A 21,742-nucleotide genomic window follows, 5' to 3' on the forward strand; every position below is an offset into this window, starting at 1 on the left:
TGGCGGTCAGTTCTCTGATGTGTGTTTTCTGCTCTGTAACTGTGGCGGTCAGTTCTCTGATGTGTGTTTTCTGCTCTGTAACTGTGGCGGTCAGTTCTCTGATGTTTGTTTTCTGCTCTGTAACTGTGGCGGTCAGTTCTCTGATGTGTGTTTTCTGCTCTGTAACTGTGGCGGTCAGTTCTCTGATGTGTGTTTTCTGCTCTGTAACTGTGGCGGTCAGTTCTCTGATGTGTGTTTTCTGCTCTGTAACTGTGGCGGTCAGTTCTCTGATGTTTGTTTTCTGCTCTGTAACTGTGGCGGTCAGTTCTCTGATGTGTGTTTTCAGCTCTGTAACTGGCGGTCAGTTCTCTGATGTTTGTTTTCTGCTCTGTAACTGTGGCGGTCAGTTCTCTGTTGATGGTTTTCTGCTGTGTAACTGTGGCGGTCAGTTCTCTGTTGTGTGTTTTCTGTTCTGTAACTGTGGCGGTCAGTTCTCTGATGTTTGTTTTCTGCTCTGTAACTGTGGCGGTCAGTTCTCTGTTGTGTGTTTTCTGTTCTGTAACTGTGGCGGTCAGTTCTCTGATGTGTGTTTTCTGCTCTGTAACTGTGGCGGTCAGTTCTCTGTTGTGTGTTTTCTGTTCTGTAACTGTGGCGGTCAGTTCTCTGATGTTTGTTTTCTGCTCTGTAACTGTGGCGGTCAGTTCTCTGTTGTGTGTTTTCTGTTCTGTAACTGTGGCGGTCAGTTCTCTGATGTGTGTTTTCTGCTCTGTAACTGTGGCGGTCAGTTCTCTGATGTGTGTTTTCTGCTCTGTAACTGTGGCGGTCAGTTCTCTGATGTGTGTTTTCTGCTCTGTAACTGTGGCGGTCAGTTCTCTGATGTTTGTTTTCTGCTCTGTAACTGTGGCGGTCAGTTCTCTGTTGATGGTTTTCTGCTCTGTAACTGTGGCGGTCAGTTCTCTGATGTGTGTCTTCTGCTCTGTAACTGTGGCGGTCAGTTCTCTGATGTGTGTTTTCTGCTCTGTAACTGTGGCGGTCAGTTCTCTGATGTGTGTTTTCTGCTCTGTAACTGTGGCGGTCAGTTCTCTGATGTGTGTTTTCTGCTCTGTAACTGTGGCGGTCAGTTCTTTGATGTTTGTTTTCTGCTCTTGCTCTTCATCCTCACAGCCTCTCATGATCCTTTTATAGTGTCCTGATTCACTGTCTTTTGTACTTTATCTATATTGCTTCAGATAAAAAAAAGTAGTTCAAGTTAATTGTTAATCATAATCAAAGGGATGGTCTGGGTTTAGTATATGTTTATCTCTATTCACTACATTTGCGGCACTATGTTGATCTCAACAGAAAATGATTCATCTCTCTCCCTTTAAAATTTAAACTAAACTATAAAAATATATATTTTTGAATTTCACTGTTTGTATCTCTCCACTTGCTGTAACTGATATGTAATCTTAGTGCCTATTTTACGAGCTGTTGAGACTCTTTCGCAGATGTGAGCTCCAGGCCGTCGGTGGCCGTTCCGCGCTCATGTTCCTGCAGAGAACAGCTTCATCTCAGCCAGGCCTTCGGGAATTTGCCACTGGCTCTTATCTAGATTGTGGTTAAACATGAGATATAATTAATTTATGGTATATCAAACGGGTGATCTTTGTTCTTATTAATTTATTACTTGATCCAGAGCAAATTGATTTTGGTTAACCCTCTGGGGTCTGAGGTGTTTTTGGGGCCCTTGAGATGTTTTGACATGTCCTGACATTTGTGACATTTGTGCTTATTTCAGCTACTTAAAACATACCATTTGCCAACATATAAATTTGCTGTATTCAGCACAAACTCTGCTACAATAATATGTGAGCAAAATGGATGTACAATTTGTACATGTTTGCATTTTATAGAAAAAAAATATTATGTGTGGTAGGGGTGACCCCGAATAGTCGAAGATTCGATGCTTCGATAGGAGGAGCCTGATTCGACTACCAATCTCACGGTCGAATCTTCGCAGATGTGTTATTAAACGAGGATTATGTCATTTTGGCTATATGAGTGTGCTCAATGTCTGATTTCACATAGAACTACTGGTTTTCTGTCAATATGTTAATATACAGCCTATTATGATAATGCTGTCGATAAAAATGTGCAAAGAAAGAAGCTTTTAATAAATATTTTAACGTGCGCGCAGGGTGAATAAATCCAAACACCCCGTGACAGATTTAAGTTTCACTTTCGATCCGTGACCGACAGAGGAGCGTCTTGTCGGCAGGGATTTAAATCTTTAAAAATGTCTGGGATAAGACAATCTAAAGATGCACACCATCAGAAAGGATATTCTCCAAGGCTGGATTTAGCATCAGGAAAGCACTTCTGCCGGCCAACGTTAACAGGCTGGTTTTCCTCGGGACGTTCTAAAACGCTTAACGTGAAAAAAGCTTTTAAAACGCTTAAATGGCACTTTTACGTGCTTAATGTATGTACACAGTAGGCTACACACCTTAAGAAACCATTCTATGTGCAGATAAGCAGATGAACCCAGAATATGAACGCAACGCGTTTCTCCTATTGAAAGTCACGTAAAGCTTTTTCTTTAACGGTTTTCTATGGGAGGAAAATGCTTAACGTAGCCTAAGTTATAATAAAACGCGTTGCGTTCATATTCTGGGCTCATCTGCTTTTCTGTAGGCTATATAGTATGCTTTATTAATATAAGGTGTGTACACAATTTGATCTTTTAATATAACAGTTTTAGGACAAAGCCGTTAAGCGTTTTTCACGTTAAGCGTTTTAGAATGTATTTTATCCGCGCACACAATTTGAAAAGACTCAAACGGACACAGGCCGAGTGAAAGACTGGATTTAGTTTTTTCGATCAGGTATGAATAAGTGATTTCAAAACATTTCAGCCGGTTCTAATTTGATTTTTGGATACTGTGAACACGTTTAGCTAAAAAGACTGCCGCTCCAGTTTAGCGTTTATTGTTGTTTCTGCAGTTAAAAAGACAAAGTTGACCATCCTGGCCATACTTTCGTTATTTTAATAATTTCTTTATTTTTATTTTATTAATTGATCACTCAGGGTGATCTAATTTAACTATTTGTGACTTGTGTTTTGAATTTTGTTCCCCTGCACTTTAGGCATTTTGCACACATTTGTTCTGCTTCTTGTGATTTGATTCTGACTTATTTCGTTTTGTATTTTTATTTATTATAAAAGTATATTATGTTCTTAATTGTTGATTATTTTTCAGTGCATCGATGTTGCGCTGTAGGCCTACATAGAGCATGCTCGTACAGGCAATTCAGCCGATTTAATTTGATTTGCATGTGAAATGCAAATCCTATCTGCAGTGTGGCCTTTCTGCAGTTATTTATGTTATTTCTTAGTTTTATTGATCCAAAATGTTTTTATACATTTTCTTCTTTATCTTTGTGTGATGTTCTGTACATCGCGGCTTTAAAATGTTAAAGCCCCGCCCCCGCCCACACATGATTCGACTATTAGTCGACTATAGGCAGGACCTGACGAATCTGATTCGACTATGAAAATCCTTAGTCGGGGACACCCCTAATGTGTGGTTAGTACGTTTTGGGGAAAAAAATGTCACCGCAATAAGGCCATTTAACACATACTGAATAGTTGTCCACAAGACTTTTGAGTTACTATTCTTGTAGGCTAGAATTTTTACTTCAAAATGAAGTGAAAATCATTCTGACCACTCTTTCACAAACAACAATATAACAAATTTAATTTCTTACGTCAGTTTTTGGTCAGCACTGCTGTATGCGTGGTAGTGTGAATGGCCATGAATATTAATGTGATTTACACCTGGGAAGACTAAAGACACTCCCCGAATGGCTAATGGCCCATCAAGGTGCTGTGAGACAGCCTGAACTAAGAATGATTCACCGATGAATAAACAGTTAAAAAGAACTGCATTTATTCAAAATAGAAATCTTTCCTAAGAACATAAAGACTTAAAGTCATTCATATCACTTAACAAAAAAAAACATAAAAAGACCAAACTTGTTTTTTTTTTTTTTATTAAAATAAAATGCATTCAAAGAATCCTAAAAAAAAACTATCACAGGTTAAAAAAAAATTAAGCAGCACAACTGTTTCCAACAATGATTTAAAAAAACACAATTAGGCTACATTACATCTGTAAAATATTACGTCTGGGCGCTTACTCAATATGATTCTCGATGGCACTGAGCACTGCAGCCACATTCCTAAAAAAAAACTGTTAGCACATTATCCAAAGTAAACTGCTGGACAATTAATGGTTATAGATGCACAATGTATCTGTTGATGGACGGAGAAAACATCTATTGATGGGTAGACCGCGTCACCGTGAGTATCTGTTTATGGCCCATATAGACCGCACGCATTTACTGATACACTCAATGAACGGATGTACCGAATACAAATAAAACATCTCCAGTTAACTAGCAGAGCATTCATTTAGTCCGCTCTTAAATAAGAGATCTAGTGCTAAAATGTTTTGTTTTTGAACTCAAGCTGAGCGCTCGTGTCCGCTGCTATCAGTGTCATGGATCCAGTCTCTTGTGGCGGCGCGCGCGCAGTCTTCACTCGGACGCGCTCTTCAATCTATCTCCGTTGCGGACACTATTCATTCCGGTGAAATCACAAAATAAAATGCACACAAACATGTGTCCTATATACGTGTGTGCTTGATATAGACTGTAACCACTGATAAACATATTCGGTTTTGATGAGAGAAAAAAAAAACTATACCGAGGGCGGATTCGAACCCGTAACCTCTGACACGCTTGGCAAAATATCTATCACTAGACCACTGAAGTACTCACACAAAATATGCGGATCGATATATTTCACTAAATCATTATAACCTAAGCAGTTATTCAAAAAGTTTACACGAGCGTATAAGCTTACACGAATTTTAGGGATATTGTGAGGTAATATTTCCTATGTCAAAAGCTACCTAGCCAAAACTAGGCAAAATATAGTCTGAAAATTCATTTGAGCTCTATGATCAGAAAAGGAATTACAAACACTAAACAACTTACTCAGAGCTTGTATCCTCGGCAGGGGTCAATTCGTTCTTCAAAATGCAGCCGTTCGTTCTTCAAAATGCAGCCGTTCGTCGTCCAAGTTTCAAATTCCTCTGAGGAAAATGTGAATTCGTCCCCACTGTCCATAATCCTTTGAAGGAGTAGCGTGCTGCCATCCTCAAAACGCGATGAACTATCAGTGATTCTGATGAAGAAAGTTACTTCGTGTTGTTATGGCATGGATCTGGGGGCGTGCCGCATGTGCGATGCATAGATCGCCTATTTACCATGTGAAAAGCTCTAGGGGCGTGGCAGCCTCAGCTAATTAAAGATAATGAAGGGAGAACGAAAAAACTGTACCTCTCCTTGGTTTCAAACGGATTACATAAACTGGAAATATATATATAAAAAAAAATGTACTTCATTTAAAAGAAGAGAATTTCAGCTTCATAAAGAGAAATCTCTCGTACTATCAGTGATTCTGATGAAGAAAGTTACTTCGTGTTGTTATGGCATGGATCTGGGGGCGTGCCGCATGTGCGATGCATAGATCGCCTATTTACCATGTGAAAAGCTCTAGGGGCGTGGCAGCCTCAGCTAATTAAAGATAATGAAGGGAGAACGAAAAAACTGTACCTCTCCTTGGTTTCAAACGGATTACATAAACTGGAAATATATATATAATTTTTTTTTTACTTCATTTAAAAGAAGAGAATTTCAGCTTCATAAAGAGAAATCTCTCGTATCTCTGTGACAAGTATTGACAGAGTTACAGTTATTTTTTCGGACGCGTTTCAGAATGGACTTCACTGACAGAGAGAACGCAGAACGCGCATCATGTTTATTTTTCTTTATTTGACGAAAAGCACAACACTTTGTTTTTATTGTGAGTATCCACTAAAAAAATAGAAACTTAACAGGATCTAATGATGTAGAACACTTAAATGTAAGATCAAAATCAACAGAGTATTTTGAGTCTCTTTTGCACTGATAAGAAAAAAAGCGAGCAGATCACGCCGGCGTGATTGCCGACCCCAGAGAGTTAAAGCAATGAATTTTGCATTGCTCAGGTCCTCCACCAGTTTGGCTTTCACTTTGTTGTAAAGTTGAGGCAAAACATTCTGACTAAAATGCGGTCGGCTCGGTAGTTGATATCTGGGCTCTAACACACGTAGCAAATGCGTGAATCCGTCGTTCTCAACAACTGAAAATGGGCGCATATCCAGCGCCATGAAAACACCAATTGCCTTGGTAATTGCTTGAGCATGGTCTGAGTCGGCCTGTAGCTTAATTTTAAAAGCAGTAGAAAGAGTTTCCTGTTTTTGAGGTCTCTTACGTGTGCTGCTGTCAATGTCGGGATGATGTCTCCGGAGATGCGCTTGCATGTTAGAAGGGTTTCCCGTCGTATGAGCAACTTTTGTGAAACACTTACGACAGACGACGCGCGTTTTGTCTATGACACGATTTCCATTATTGTAGTCCACTGGAAAACCTGGGGTGCGTTTCCCGAAAGCATCGTTAGCCAACTATGGTCGCAAGTTCCGTCGTTACCAATAGAGTTCAATGGGATTTGCGACCAACTTGCGACCATAGTTGGCTAACGATGCTTTCGGGAAACGCACCCCTGGTCAGTTCTTTTTAATGTTACTGTTTTTTGTGTGTGTGTACCCTCTGCCCATCTGCCTGCCTGTACCTGATTGTTGTTTTATTTAAGTAAATCTTTGAATTGGAGCTATTTGCCTCAGCCTTTCTTTATCTGTACCACAACCGTGACAGAAGAACTGACCAAAGAAATCGATTTTGCAGCAGTCTAGATCCTTCTCCTTTCCCAGGAGGATCAGTCCCTCGAGGCCCACACACAGAGGTATTTGGACTTGGACCTCTAGTTCATTATGATGACACCAGCCTCTGTGTTCTTCCGGGCAGGCCTCAACGCTGAGACCAAAGCACGCCTCCCCGGAGATGGGCCTCGGGGGAACTTCGTGACCTGTGTGGAGTGGGTATATTGACCAGCTGTAACTCTCCCTTCACCATTGGACCAGGAGAAGAGTCTTCTTTACCGCTGGTCCCGTCCAGCCCAGCCGAGCCTTCACCGCTGTTCCCGTCCAGCCCAGCCCAGCCGACTTAATAATCTTAAAAATATTCTATAAACATTCTTATAAACATGTTCTTTGTTTCATTGAGAATTTGTATTACAGTGAGTGAGATTCCTGCTCCACCACCTGAGTATGACGGTCAGATCAATTTGAAAGACTTTTGGACATCCGTGACTGCCGAAGTAGTTTGCCGGGGCCTATTGGGCAGTAAGAAGTTATTTTGTTTTTGTTAGAGTTAGACATACAAGTTTAGCACTTTGCATAATGGATAGCTACAGTTGTTTTAAAATAATTGCATTAGACTAAATCGAGCAAGGGGAATTACTAACCAAATGTGTATATATTTAGTAGTTTTAACTGTTTTTACTTATTGAAAAAGGACATTTTTTCAGGTGCCCGTCAAAATCCTTTTTTGGTGTCACCATCATACCACTACTGGGCTCCTTGGATTGGTCCCAACACCAGATGAGAAGATACAGTTTTAAATACTGAGTATGCCAAGATGCACGCCCCAAGACCAGCTACTGAAGAAGCCGAACTTCAAGTTACAGACGAGAGGCTAGAGAAGTGCTTACCAATCTGTTTTCTACATAAACAAATCAATATATTGGATACTTTTTTATTGCGACCTTGTATGTGCAGGTGGATGTGGTGCAGCGCCTTTGCAAGCAATGTGGTCTGGACCCATCAGGTTCCAAAATGGATCTTGTTCTAAGACTTAGACAGGAGATGAGAAACAGGTAGGATTACTTTTGAGAAATATTTTAGTCCATGTAATGTGAATAGTGTTGTGTTCAACACAGGGTATTGATTCAATATAGTTTTTGTTTAAGACAGCTTAGAATTGTATATTTATTAGCGTAACCAAAACATATTTATTTTCTTTTTTAGGGGGTTGGGCAGTCATCACATGCCCCTGTGGAGTTGTGTATTCCCTGAAGTTCCTTCTTCGGGCAGAGTCTCTGCGGGACTACACAGATTGTCTTTTGTCTTTTAAACATTTCCCAAATATCAATATCTATGACTTTGCAAGGGGCTTAGCCACACACACACTAACCTTAGGGAGCCAGAATGTATCCCTTTCAGACCTTATGAGGGACGACTAAAAGATCCTACTCCAGAAAATATCAAACTAGCCGTTGAGGGTCAACTGAAAGTAAACCTCCTTTTGGTTGAAGGAAAAGAAGGACCATGTGGATCCAGATTGTCACTAGGGATGGGAATTGATAAGATTTGATCAATATCAATGCCACTAACGATTCTGCTTATCGATCCGATTCTTTAACGATTCTGTTATCGATTCCTGATAGCACTGTGTGGAAAAAAGTAGTCATATGCTTTTTCGGGGGAAAAAACAAGTGGTTTTATTTGTTTTAAAGCTATACACTTGAGTAAGCAAACTGTACTTTTTATGTAATTTATGTAATAAATGGAACCTTATTGTAAAGTGTCACCAATTAGTTATACACCGATTAAACGTCCCGTGAGTTCCGTGTTTGGAAAGATCAGTTGTTTTAACCATTTATTAAAACGAATCGGTTCAAATGAGTCATTAGTTCGCAAATTAGAAGTGTCATTATCGGACGTGTGCGCGTTGTGTGATTATCCTGGCGGTTGGGACATCCCACAAGATGTGTGTCATCACAGAAAACATTTCATCACTGGATAGTTTTTTTCGTTCATTTAAAGTGTGGTTTATGTCAGCTGAATGTGCGGAACGCTTTTCAGAGAAGATAAGGCAACGTATTTTAGCACAATTCACACCCAGCGGTAGCCTAATTCAGGAAAAACAAATCTCCGAATGCTCCATAAGAAACTTTAGTCTCCCGACCTTACCATCGTGTCGTTTATTTTGATTAATATGTGCGAGGGAGAGAGAGCAAGACAGCGCTTAGTTTTGAGATGGTGAAGCCATATACTTTCGTCTTGCTCCGAAGAGAGAGAGTGCGCGCGCGCGACCGGGGCTCTCTCTCTCTCTCTGCTCGTTCAGTTTAAAACATGCGCACTGTCATAAGCGCAGCAGTTCATCTACATTACTCACCGATCAAATAAGACTTTGGCGGTACAAAAATTAGCTTTGGAGGTCGTGCTATGGTGCTTGATAAAGGACAAAAGGGACAGTTGTGAGTTCACGGTCTGTATACATACTATGGCTGACTCAGAGCAGGAGCATCGATAAGAGGACTCGTTAACGTCGAGGGCATACAATATCGATGGATCGTAAAACTTAGAACCGGTTCTCGAGTGGAACCGGTTTTCAATTCCCATCCCTAATTAGCCCCTTTTCCACCGAAGCATTTTGAGAGCCGGTTCGGAGCCGGTGCCTACTCGCGAACCAGTTCTTTGTGTTTCGACAGCCAAAGAACCAGTTCTCGGCCAGGGGAACTGGTTCCAAAGCGGCACCAACTCTTTGCTGGACTAGAACCGTTCTTTTACCACGTCATGCTTACGTCGGGGGCTGTGGGCGGGGTTATTGTGACCAACAACACAACGGGATGGGAAAGGTTGTGACCGCCATTGCTAAAAACACAGCGCTAGTAAAGATAGTAACAACGATTGAAGAATGGATTCTAAAGCGAAACAGTGGTCGGTGGAGGAGACAAACTGTTTGTTAGCGATATGGTCTTCGGCAGAGGTACAGCAAAAAATAGAAGGTGCTTCGAGAACAAAACATGTGTTCGAGGAGATCCAGAGGGAGATGGCTGCAGCAGGATTTAACAGAACCATAGAGCAGATCAATAACAAGTTAAAAAAACTAAAAAAGGATTACAGGGACCAAAAGAAGGAATTGGGCCGAAGTGGTAATGGACGGCCACGCAGTAGAAATACCCATTTTGAGGTTTTGGACTCGGTCCTCGGCGACAGACCGGCGTGCCAGGTCACCGGCGCATTAAATTCAACAACTGTTATGCTAGAGTCTATGGTGGTGGATGAGACGCTGCTGCAGGGTATTGCCAACAACGTTACTGATTCTGGTAAGTTTAACTTTTCTAATGTTTCACCTTGTTGCAAACCAACTATACATTTCTTAGCTGTTTCGTTTGCAATGCTACTTATTAGTAGCGGTGCTTGCTTGAGTCAGCTAGCTAGCATGCTATTGCTAACAATAGCTAACGCAGACACTGAATAGGGTGCAATGGAAACTTTTGTGATTGAAACACTGTCTTATTTTTGTTGTTTATAGAGTTGTTGGCCATTGATGATTGTGAACCTGACCGGGAGCTACCGCTACCACTCCACTGCAGCTCACCAGTACCGTCTTGCAGCTCAGCAGCTGAAACCTCCTCATCTTCCTCTTCCAGTCGGTCAACCAGAAAGGGTAAGGATTGTTGTTATGAGTATCAACAAACTGAAATATATCAGTCTTCATTAAATAATTCACTGCAGATCTGTTGTATTTGATTAGATAGCATAAAGTGCTCAATAGTGTGTACTAGTGTACAGATATGATAGTAGATATACATTATAAGGTGTATCAGTGTAGTATTATATCATATAATATTATTTTTTTAATGTTGCATTGACTCTTGTGTCAGATTCTTTACAATTGCTAAATACACAAAGATCTGTGTTAATTTTTATGTTTTTTTTTGGTGCACAGGCAAAAGGAAACGAGACATGAATGGGGAGCTGCTGGAATATTTTGAGAGGTCTGATGAAAGGTTCCTGCAGCACTGCAAGGACATGAATGATACCTTGCTGAGGAAATTGGATGCAGACTCAAGTGCAATGCTTGGACTAATGGAGCGTATGGTCACAGTGATGGAGAGGCAACCCCACTGAATCAGAAAGAAACAATCTTGCACACTTTGCACTGCACACACTTTAATATTTTGTGATTTTTTTGTACTTGTTTTTAAATAAACGTTTTATAAAGAAACATGTCTGCTGTGGTATGCTTAATCAAGAGAGAAACAAATGCAAGTAATCAAGGTGTACGAATTTTTTTTTATTTACATTTGTGCTGAAATTGTGTATTTTATTTACACACTGCTGCATTTCAGGAAACCAGAAAGAGATAACTCAGCAAGTAAACATAAAAATGTAACATCTGGTGTTATGGCAGTTTAATTATTTAACAAAAAAACACAGGTAGAATTGCAATGTATGGCAGTGGTAAGGAAAAAAAAATCAGTCATTCCCTGTACAAAAGTACTGTATTAACGCAGCTCTGATGTCAGCCCCTTCTTGATTACCATGTTCAGGTACCGCCTGGACAGGAGGCTGAATGTTTATAGGCCTGTCTTGATGCTCCTCTGTAAAGTTATCCCCATGTTCCTCACAAATGTTGTGAAGCACACAGCAGGCGAGTGTCATTTGCTTGCTCAGCTCCAGCTTGCAGTCATTTCTTTTTAGGAGGCACCTCCATCGACCTTTTAGTCTCCCAAAACACATCTCCACAACTGACCGTGCACTGCTCAGCCGGTAATTGTAGGTCCGTTGTTCATGTGTCAGTCTGCCAGTGTCTGAAAAGGGCTTCATGAGCCAGTTCTGCATGGGGTAAGCTGGGTCACCAATTAAATAATATCCAACATCACACCCAGAGATGTTCATTTTATTTTGGCCTAATAACTCCCCGTCATTTAGGACTTCCCACAAATTTGACTGTCTCAGTACTCTTGCGTCGTGAACACTACCTGGATAGCCAACGCATACATCCCAGAAAAGACCTTTGCCATCAACCACTGCTTGGAGAATAATTGAATGCCATCCTTTCCGGTTGTAATAGTCTCTAGGGTACTCCTCTGGTGCAATTATAGGGATGTGACTTCCATCTATTGCTCCAACACACTGTGGTACTCTCCAACGATTCTGGAAGAATGTGGCCAGTTCTACAAGCTTGTCAGCGTCAGGAAATGAAATGTGCATAGGAAGCAGCACCCTGTTGACTGCGTAGCAAAAGTCCTGAACACAGTTAAACACAGTGCTGAGGCCTACCCCAAAAAGATGGCTTATGGTCCTGTATTCGCTGCCGGTGGCCAGTTTCCAGATGGCAATTGCCACTCGCTTTCGGATTGTGACACACATACGGTAATTTGTGTTTTTTCTCCCCATGTCAGGCCTGAGTCGACCACAGATGTACTCAAATGACTCCCGGGACACTCGGAAACTATGCAAAAACTGTTGAGCGTTGAAATCCGGAACGATTGTGTCCCACCAGTGCTGAGATCGTGGGTGTGCCCAGACAACAGGCGGTCTCCGTCTTGCGATGTGCCGCAATACTAACGTTGCCTGTAAAGATAAAAATCGGTTCACCATTATTTTTTTGTGTTTATTTCCAATGTAATCTATAGTTAGTCTGCGCTACCGGTACATACTGTAGCTAACGTTAGCATTAGAGCTAGCGGCCTGGCATTTGCATCCAACAAGAGCTAACATCAATAATAATAAGAACCGAAACAAGTTATATAATTACCCTTCTTCTCGAACGTAACCTCCGTCTACAGTTATCCAGACGAGCAGCACAAATGTGTTCTATACGTCTTCTTCTGACCCCAATATAAGATTGCAAAGCCAGGAGAAACATTTGCAGAAATCCGATGTAGTCCGCCATTGTAACTGTTATGCTTGGAGTTGGCGCAAGCGTTTCTGGGAAGGCTAAGACGTATGGCGACGTACACAGTGACGTAATGACGTCGTTCGCTGGGCTCTTTAGTCAGTGGAAAAACAAACAGGTTCTGAGAAGGTTCGCAAGTTGAACCAACTTCGAACCAACTTTGAACCAGCACCAGTTCCGAACCAGTTCTTTTTTTGGTGGAAAAGGGGTAATTGTCACCCTGTTACAGGTTCAGCTGAACATTATGCACTTTACGATCTGTTTCATGAAAATAATACAAAAGATGCTCGAGATGAACTGCGTAAAATTCAGATAGTCCCAGATTTGGCAGGCTGGGTGAACAGTCAATGTGCTGAACAGCTTTTTTCTGACATGAGAAAAAACAATTACTTCCTCAACACACTCACTCCATCTGGACACATTTTCATGATGCGAAATATACTACAGCGTTACAACACAAAACAAAATAAGAAGATAGAAGATGGCATCAGAAAGATTGTACCACAAAATGCCCAGTTGCATTTAGATGTACATGGCCAAATAATAATGGGTAACTCAGTTCATTTGTTTATACATTTTTATTCCTGTCATGACTTTTCTGTTGGTTATATTACATTTTTTGCTTTATTGGTGCTACCCCAGTAGCCACAGCCTCAGATGGGACACCTGCAGCCACAGCCTCAGATGGGACACCTGCAGCCACAGCCTCAGATGGGACACCTGCAGCCACAGCCTCAGATGGGACACCTGCAGCCACAGCCTCAGATGGGACACCTGCAGCCACAGCCTCAGATGGGACACCTGCAGCCACAGCCTCAGATGGGACACCTGCAGCCACAGCCTCAGATGGGACACCTGCAGCCACAGCCTCAGATGGGACAACTGCAGCCACAGCCTCAGATGGGACACCAGCAGCCACAGCCTCAGATGGGACACATGCAGCCACAGCCTCAGATGGGACACCTGCAGCCACAGCCTCAGATGGGACAACTGCAGCCACAGCCTCAGATGGGACACCTGCAGCCACAGCCTCAGATGGGACACCTGCAGCCACAGCCTCAGTTGGGACACCAGCAGCCACAGCCTCAGATGGGACACCTGCAGCCACAGCCTCAGATGGGACAACTGCAGCCACAGCCTCAGATGGGACACCAGCAGCCACAGCCTCAGATGGGACACCTGCAGCCACAGCCTCAGATGGGACACCTGCAGCCACAGCCTCAGATGGGACAACTGCAGCCACAGCCTCAGATGGGACACCTGCAGCCACAGCCTCAGATGGGACACCTGCAGCCACAGCCTCAGATGGGACACCTGCAGCCACAGCCTCAGATGGGACAACTGCAGCCACAGCCTCAGATGGGACACCTGCAGCCACAGCCTCAGATGGGACACCTGCAGCCACAGCCTCAGATGGGACACCTGCAGCCACAGCCCCAGATGGGACACCTGCAGCCACAGCCTCAGATGGGACACCTGCAGCCACAGCCTCAGATGGGACACCTGCAGCCACAGCCTCAGATGGGACAACTGCAGCCACAGCCTCAGATGGGATACCTGCAGCCACAGCCTCAGATGGGACACTGAGATGGGACACCTGCAACCTACTGCCTCAGATGGGACACCTGCAGCCACAGCCTCAGATGGGACACCTGCAGCCACAGCCTCAGATGGGACACCTGCAGCCACAGCCTCAGATGGGACACCAGCAGCCACAGCCTCAGATGGGACACCAGCAGCCACAGCCTCAGATGGGACACATGCAGCCACAGCCTCAGATGGGACACCTGCAGCCACAGCCTCAGATGGGACAACTGCAGCCACAGCCTCAGATGGGACACCTGCAGCCACAGCCTCAGATGGGACACCTGCAGCCACAGCCTCAGATGGGACAACTGCAGCCACAGCCTCAGATGGGACACCTGCAGCCACAGCCTCAGATGGGACACCTGCAGCCACAGCCTCAGATGGGACAACTGCAGCCACAGCCTCAGATGGGACACCTGCAGCCACAGCCTCAGATGGGACACCTGCAGCCACAGCCTCAGATGGGACACCTGCAGCCACAGCCTCAGATGGGACACCTGCAGCCACAGCCTCAGATGGGAAACCTGCAGCCACAGCCTCAGATGGGACACCTGCAGCCACAGCCTCAGATGGGACAACTGCAGCCACAGCCTCAGATGGGACACCTGCAGCCACAGCCTCAGATGGGACACCTGCAGTCACAGCCTCAGATGGGACACCTGCAGCCACAGCCTCAGATGGGACAACTGCAGCCACAGCCTCAGATGGGACACCTGCAGCCACAGCCTCAGATGGGACACCTGCAGCCACAGCCTCAGATGGGACACCTGCAGCCACAGCCTCAGATGGGACACCTGCAGCCTGCAGCCACAGCCTCAGATGGGACACCTGCAGCCACAGCCTCAGATGGGACACCTGCAGCCACAGCCTCAGATGGGACACCTGCAGCCACAGCCTCAGATGGGACACCTGCAGCCACAGCCTCAGATGGGACAACTGCAGCCACAGCCTCAGATGGGACACCTGCAGCCACAGCCTCAGTTGGGACACCTGCAGCCACAGCCTCAGATGGGACACCTGCAGCCACAGCCTCAGATGGGACACCTGCAGCCACAGCCTCGGATGGGACACCTGCAGCCACAGCCTCAGTTGGGACACCTGCAGCCACAGCCTCAGATGGGACAACTGCAGCCACAGCCTCAGATGGGACACCTGCAGCCACAGCCTCAGATAGGACACCTGCAGCCACAGCCTCAGATGGGACAACTGGATCCGTGGCTAGGCTGATGCATGCGGAAAGGGAAATAAAAGACTTTCGGCGCTGGGAAGGCCCGAAAACATTGGTAAATTTCCTTTTTACAGTATCCAATGGACCTTTTGATTGTCATTTCACCAACACTTGTTTGTGCTCCACAAAATAACTCAATTCTGTTGTCAGGGAAATTGTGGAGAGTGCTGATATGTATTTTTCATTTTCCAGCATGACTATGTGTTAGATTGCACAAAGCCACAGGACGAAGTAGTCTGCTCTGTCGGCACAAAAATCTTAAGAAGAGCAGATTGTGTTGGTCTGGGAACCAATTGTGAACTGGAGGCAACAGTAAGTAACATTTATACGGTTCCATTACGGTTTGCCTGTGCTAACATTATTCTTTTGCTAGGTTGTAAACTGCTGCCTTTCATTGATATGCCACCTTGCTGGACAGAAGGTATGTTATGATTTAATTTATATTTAATACCTCGTGTGAATCCATAGGTTGTTATGGAAGTTATGGTTTTGATATAGCTATACTTAATCACTTTCATCTGATATTAGGGATTAGGTGTCCTTGCTGTGGATTCCTATGTATTGGCATGTTGGAGTCCACCTCACTGCGTAGACCCTTTTGAGCCACTACCAGTTAGTGGTTATTACTTCATATAATTACAATTTGATTAAAGAGATGTGTTTGTACTCTACACTGTTGTTGCACTATCAACTTTGATCTGTGTAATTTGCCCACCAACAGGCAGATGCAGCATTTAAAGACTGCATCCTTTTTCCAATATGGACACCTGGACACTGGCACTTGTGTGTGAGTTTTGACTGTCAATTGTGTCATCTTTTAGCATTTTAAATAGGTGTTGAAGACAGACATGTTGCAGTTTTACTAATGATGAGTGAGTAAGCAGTAGGTTTGTACATTCCAACGTGAGATATACAAGACCAATGCACTGGTCCGTCAACATTGTTTTAATTGATTTACACATGTTCACAGGTCATGAAGCCCAAACTTAAAAGGATGTACATTCTTGATTCATCCGACCCTTGTGGTTTTGGGCAGGCGTATTATGTGTCCATGTTCAGGTTTTCTACTAATATTTAGGGACTGTTCTTTGTCCCCTGTTCAGTGCGAGGTTTGGGACTGTTCTTTGTCATCTGCTGTTCAGTGCAAAGTTGACTGCTGTTTGTGTACTTTTTAATGTTTGCATGTTTGTTGTTGAGATGGTCCTTGCTTAAAAGATCCAACTCTATCTCTATCATAAAGACTGAGCCAGAGTGGTTTATTTAGAAATGTAACTATTCTTCTACAACAATTCTTTTAAATTTCTTCAATGCCAAAATCTGTTGAAATTCAGTAGTAAGCACAATGTTGGTTTAGGCCTAGTCAACCACTGAAAGAATGACATTAAGTAAGGAATAATTGACGACAGGCCGTTGAATTATTAGAAAAATAATGCACACCCGAGGTGGTAATGCGGTCACGACGCGAAGCGGAGGCAATTATTCCGCTTATACTACAGTTACCACACCTCAAAACATTGTTCAGATGATGCATTTCAAGACGTTTGTCAAGTTTTTGTCATTAAAACGCTCTTGAATGTAGGACTAATTTCTTACGCATCTAATCCCATGCCTCCGTTGCTAATTCCAAAACGTAATTTTAGAGTTCGTAACGGAGGTTTGAGCCACTGATAGCAGACTAATGATGGGGACACACTTACGACTTGCTGAAACATTCGAAGACTGACTGTTTCCATCGACTGTAGCAGCTGTTAAACACAGACTGTGAACAGACTGAACGCGCTGAACACGTGTTTGGGCATGTAATAAGTATCAAATTACATTCATAACTGGCCTTATAATCAGTGTGTCCCGGCTTTCAGTGTGTCCCGGCTTTATGCAGTTATTAATGCCGTTTTTAGAGAGAGAGAGAGAGAGAGAGAGAGAGAGAGAGAGAGAGAGAGAGAGAGAGAGAGAGAGAGATGTTGCAATAATGAGACAGAAAAGCATGTGCGTCAATATTATTATTTATTTATTAATTAAATTTGTTTTAATTAATTCGTTCATTCTTGTTTTCTATAATTGACAGTAGATAACCCAATAAATGAAACACACAAAGCCCTTTTAACAAGTAGGCCTATCAATAATTATTTATTTGTTGTATTATCTGGAATAATTACGAAAACCCAGCAGGACTATCAATTTATTTATATAGCCTATTCAATTTAATTTTCTATTTAGCCTATAGATAGGACTACATACTTTATTTATTAAAATTAAACTGTATGTGTCCATTGATTGTGAAGTTAGACATAGAAAATTGCAGATCAAGTGCATGGGGCTGCATGTTTTTTCTTGTTATGAATTGTATCCTATTTTCCGTTATTACGCGCAGTGATATGGAACTGTAATGCGGTCAAACCTGCCTGGAACTACTTTAGCCGTGCGTTTCCCTGAAAATAATTGCACACCTTAGAACGTTCTCAACCAATCAGAATCAAGCATTCAACAGCCCTGTAGTATAAAAAGAACTAAGAGTAGAGAACAAAGTACATGGTAAACTTGCTACTGCAACCCAAATAGCGGGTTTTTCAAAATCTGACCTATAGAGGTGGATCCTAAGTTTAAAACTGTTTTCAACTTTTAAGAAAGTTTTAACTCTGTATCTGTTCTCTTTTGAAGCATGATCGCAACAAAATTGATAGCTGGAAACTGGCAACTCGTTAAGAACAAGGTACATTGCACTCAGCATTCAACACTGTTTTCTGACAACTATCATCTTTACAAAATGTATATAGTATGTTTTGGATTTTTGCCAGGATATTCCACCATTGCAAAGTGACCACCTGGACTGTGGAGTGTTCATGCTAATGGTAACCTTCAAGTTAACCTTACCTGACCTTGGAGATTGTATTTTCGGTTTTTCAAAGGCAATGGGTATAGGAAGAATTTGTAAGTGCTAGGAAATGTATAATTTAAAAAAATGAATAACTTATGTGTTACAGTATGCACTATACATTACTTTTGAGTGGCCATTTGATTTTACCCAGGTGAGAGCCTTTAATTTATTACAGAAATTTTTTGATGACTCTTTCATTGTTTCAGTTTTTGATGTTTTTTTTTGGTTCTTGTTTCCTTAGACTGACATGCCTTTAATCCGAGAGTGTTGGCTGAACCTAGCATTGAAGTGCATGAGCCATGAAAGGTGAGAATCAGATTTGCAAAACAATGTCTTTCCAAAGTTTTCACTTTCTTTTGTTTTATTTTTTAAACCATTTACCATGTTATAGGGAAGCCTCAAGCCTCAAGAAGTATCAAGTGGATTACATGCATGGTTGTCCCAAGGACCACTGGATTCTTATGGTATAATGTCTGACAAGTCACTAGCAATGTGTACATTGTAGAAATGTTGCCTCACAGAATACCAGTGTTTGTATTCCTTGTACAACGAGTATGTGGATTTTATACAACCTTGACTTCACAATCACCCTGTTAGATTTTACTTCACAGTAAATACAGTCGGGCCATCATCCCTTACTTTTTACCCACTACATACATATATACCAAAAACAAAGACCTAGATAAATTGAAGAACTGGGCTTTTGGGCCATTAACTTTTCTTTTGTTTCTCTTTTTTGTTTATTTGTTCACAGTTGCCAGCATCTGTTCTGGAGGACATTTTTATTGATGTGGTTCTCCAGGAGGGTGATGAGGCAATTTTGAAGCTGGCCCTTGTGTGCACTCGCTTCAGAGACCTTGTGGCACGGGAAGGCTTCAGGAGACGAGCCCATTTTCTTTGGCTTCACAGTAAGTGTTAATTGCTTGTTAACACTGTGCAGTCAGAGTTTTTGCATAACTTTTTCAAAAGTTACATATTTTTATAAAAATGCAGGTGATTTTTGATGATTGGCTGGTTAATGAATTTCAGCCTTGTGTATTTTTGTGTGTGATTTAAAAAAAAAAATGTTTTATGTGTACAGGTGTCACAAATTGGACTCTTTTCTCACCGTACTACAAGGCGGAATACTACAAAATGTACAAACTGGAAACGTGTAGGCAATGTGGAGACGTATACAAACACTGCACTCCAGGTATGCATTGTTAGTTGTTGCCATGGAGTGTTTTACTTTCAATGATGAATTAAAACATTTAAAAAATAATGAACATTGAAATATTTGCTTTCTTTGCTAACCCACAGGATATGGAGGTCGAGGAAGAAAGGGGGAACTTTTTAGAATAATAAGTGAAGACACCCACCCAGACTTCTGCAGCGAGTTCTGCCAGATCTGTGCTGACCAGTGTGAAAGGATGTGAAAATGTCTCTTTAAAACTTAAATGTCTCTATTAAACTTTTTTTTTGCTTTTTTTTATTTTATTGTGCTGGTAATGAATTTTTTATGCATTTATGTAAGTGAGATGCTCTTATGTTATGTACATTAAGTCAGATTCCCTTGTGAAGTCATTTATAAGTATAAAATTACTGCTGCTATAATGTAGTCACTTACAGTTGCATATTCAGTTGTGGAAAAAGCACACATATTTTCTACTTGAATTAAAACTTGATTTAATATTACTCAAAATTAGAAGCGCCTACTTATTAATATACTTAAGTATTTGAAATCAAAGTGCATGTGGACTACTGAGAGGGGTAAAAGATCAGCCAATCAAAGAATACATTTCTTTTTAAGAGATATTTATTCTTGCATGTAACAAGGAACCACATGCTTTTCAGGGAAGATGAAAGTAGAATTTTTAATCAATCTTTTTGTTTTGGATTATAATCAAACGCTTTTTCTAAAAAAAAAAAAATCGAATAAAATACTTGGCTATTGCCCACCACTATACATAATTAAAGGTACACATTCACACAATGTACAAACTGCAGTGTTTGTAACTTTTTCAACTTTATTAAATAAGATTTGTTTTCAGCAAGTTTGTTTTTCTGTCAAAAGTCAAGTCAGTGTAGATTTGTTTCAAAGCAGCTTTACAGAGATAAACGTATAATTTATGGTAACAGAGATTGTTTTGGCTTTATAGCGGTTATTTAATAAAGTTATTTTCCATCTAAAGTTAGTTTTAAATTGATTCGATTCCGTCGCAACGATCATTTGTTCTCTCTACACAGACGACACCGTTCTCTCTACACGGACTATAAACGCGAGCCTGTGAGAAACGCTAGGAATCTGTTGACCAATCAGAATGCAGTGGGAGGAAATCAAACTCCGCCCCTTGGATCTTGATCCGGCTCCGCCCCTTGGATCTCATGTACTGCATTGAGGTGCTACTGAAATCCACAGCACTTTGGTGAGAGGGGAGCTACTGCCACACAGGAACAGCCCTGCCTTCTCCAGGCCCCCAGCTCCAACAAAAAGAAAAGAGGAAAAAAGCAAGATTAGGGAAATACAACATTCAACATAAAACAAAATAAACAAACCAATACAAAAGCAGAAACACTTTTCTTCCAACTGCAACAGAACCAAAACCACAGGTAACAAACAGACTTGTTATAACAACACAAGGTCAAGAAAGCTAGACAGATTTGTTGAATGCAAAACCATAAATGCAAATCAAAACTAGTGAATGCCAAACAAATAAAGGCAAAACAAAAAGTATTAAATGCAACAAGTTATGAAATGCAACACAAAGGTATAAAATGCAACGGCAAAACAGAATTAAATAAAAACAGCAGTGTTGGAATGGCAAGGCATGATGTAGACCATGCTATAAGCCATGCAGAGCTGGACACCACAGAAATGGTACGCTCACAGAGAGGTTTAAACACCAACCAATGCAGACCACGGCATCTATCCAGCAGCCAAACCTTTATGGATCACATGCAGACGGCAGCAGTCGCTCAAAGAGGCATAATTATGAAATTATGAATACAAATATCAATGAAATAAAAAAAAAATGAAGAAAGTAAATTATACAATCGAATTATATTATTACTTACAAGGACAAAAAAACTGTTACCGTTAAATCGGTGACGTCACTCGCGCTAAAGGAGCAAATCAGATTGAGAGAAACTCTTTTGTGCGAGTGTCTGTTATGTTAACATTTGGCCCTACTTAATAATGATAACAACCATAAAGTATAAAAAAAACTATTATATATCCTCACAGATGCGAAAGGAAAATGAATTTGTTACACATACTCCTGAAGCGCGCACACCCACTTCTCAGACAGCACGTGAATAATGCCCCGTTCACACTACAAGCGACAAAGCGTCACGATACCATTCATTTCAATGGGGAGCTGGCGATTTCCGGCGACACGCGCGACAGCGACCGTTGG

The 21,742-nt window shown here is 41.9% G+C and overlaps 2 protein-coding genes across 2 annotated transcripts; both read left to right on the top strand.

Moving 5' to 3' along the window:
- Window positions 1–9,579: 9,579 nt before the first annotated feature.
- Window positions 9,580–10,974, top strand: LOC130079378 (uncharacterized). Its single transcript, XM_056244622.1, has 3 exons — window positions 9,580–10,075; window positions 10,285–10,419; window positions 10,702–10,974. Exons 1-3 carry the CDS (start codon window positions 9,664–9,666, stop codon window positions 10,881–10,883), a joined length of 729 nt encoding a protein of 242 aa, XP_056100597.1. The 5' UTR covers window positions 9,580–9,663; the 3' UTR covers window positions 10,884–10,974.
- A 4,377-nt stretch (window positions 10,975–15,351) lies between these two features.
- Window positions 15,352–19,762, top strand: LOC130079374 (uncharacterized). Its single transcript, XM_056244619.1, has 12 exons — window positions 15,352–15,527; window positions 15,665–15,784; window positions 15,846–15,893; window positions 16,194–16,259; window positions 18,131–18,182; window positions 18,268–18,321; window positions 18,454–18,498; window positions 18,589–18,653; window positions 18,739–18,811; window positions 19,102–19,255; window positions 19,429–19,539; window positions 19,647–19,762. Exons 4-12 carry the CDS (start codon window positions 16,198–16,200, stop codon window positions 19,760–19,762), a joined length of 732 nt encoding a protein of 243 aa, XP_056100594.1. The 5' UTR covers window positions 15,352–15,527; window positions 15,665–15,784; window positions 15,846–15,893; window positions 16,194–16,197.
- Window positions 19,763–21,742: the final 1,980 nt, after the last annotated feature.

The sequence above is a fragment of the Rhinichthys klamathensis genome, unplaced genomic scaffold, assembly GCF_029890125.1.
Source record: "Rhinichthys klamathensis goyatoka isolate OS25496 unplaced genomic scaffold, OSU_Roscu_1.1 h1tg001022l_1, whole genome shotgun sequence".
Taxonomy (NCBI): Eukaryota; Metazoa; Chordata; class Actinopteri; order Cypriniformes; family Leuciscidae; genus Rhinichthys; species Rhinichthys klamathensis.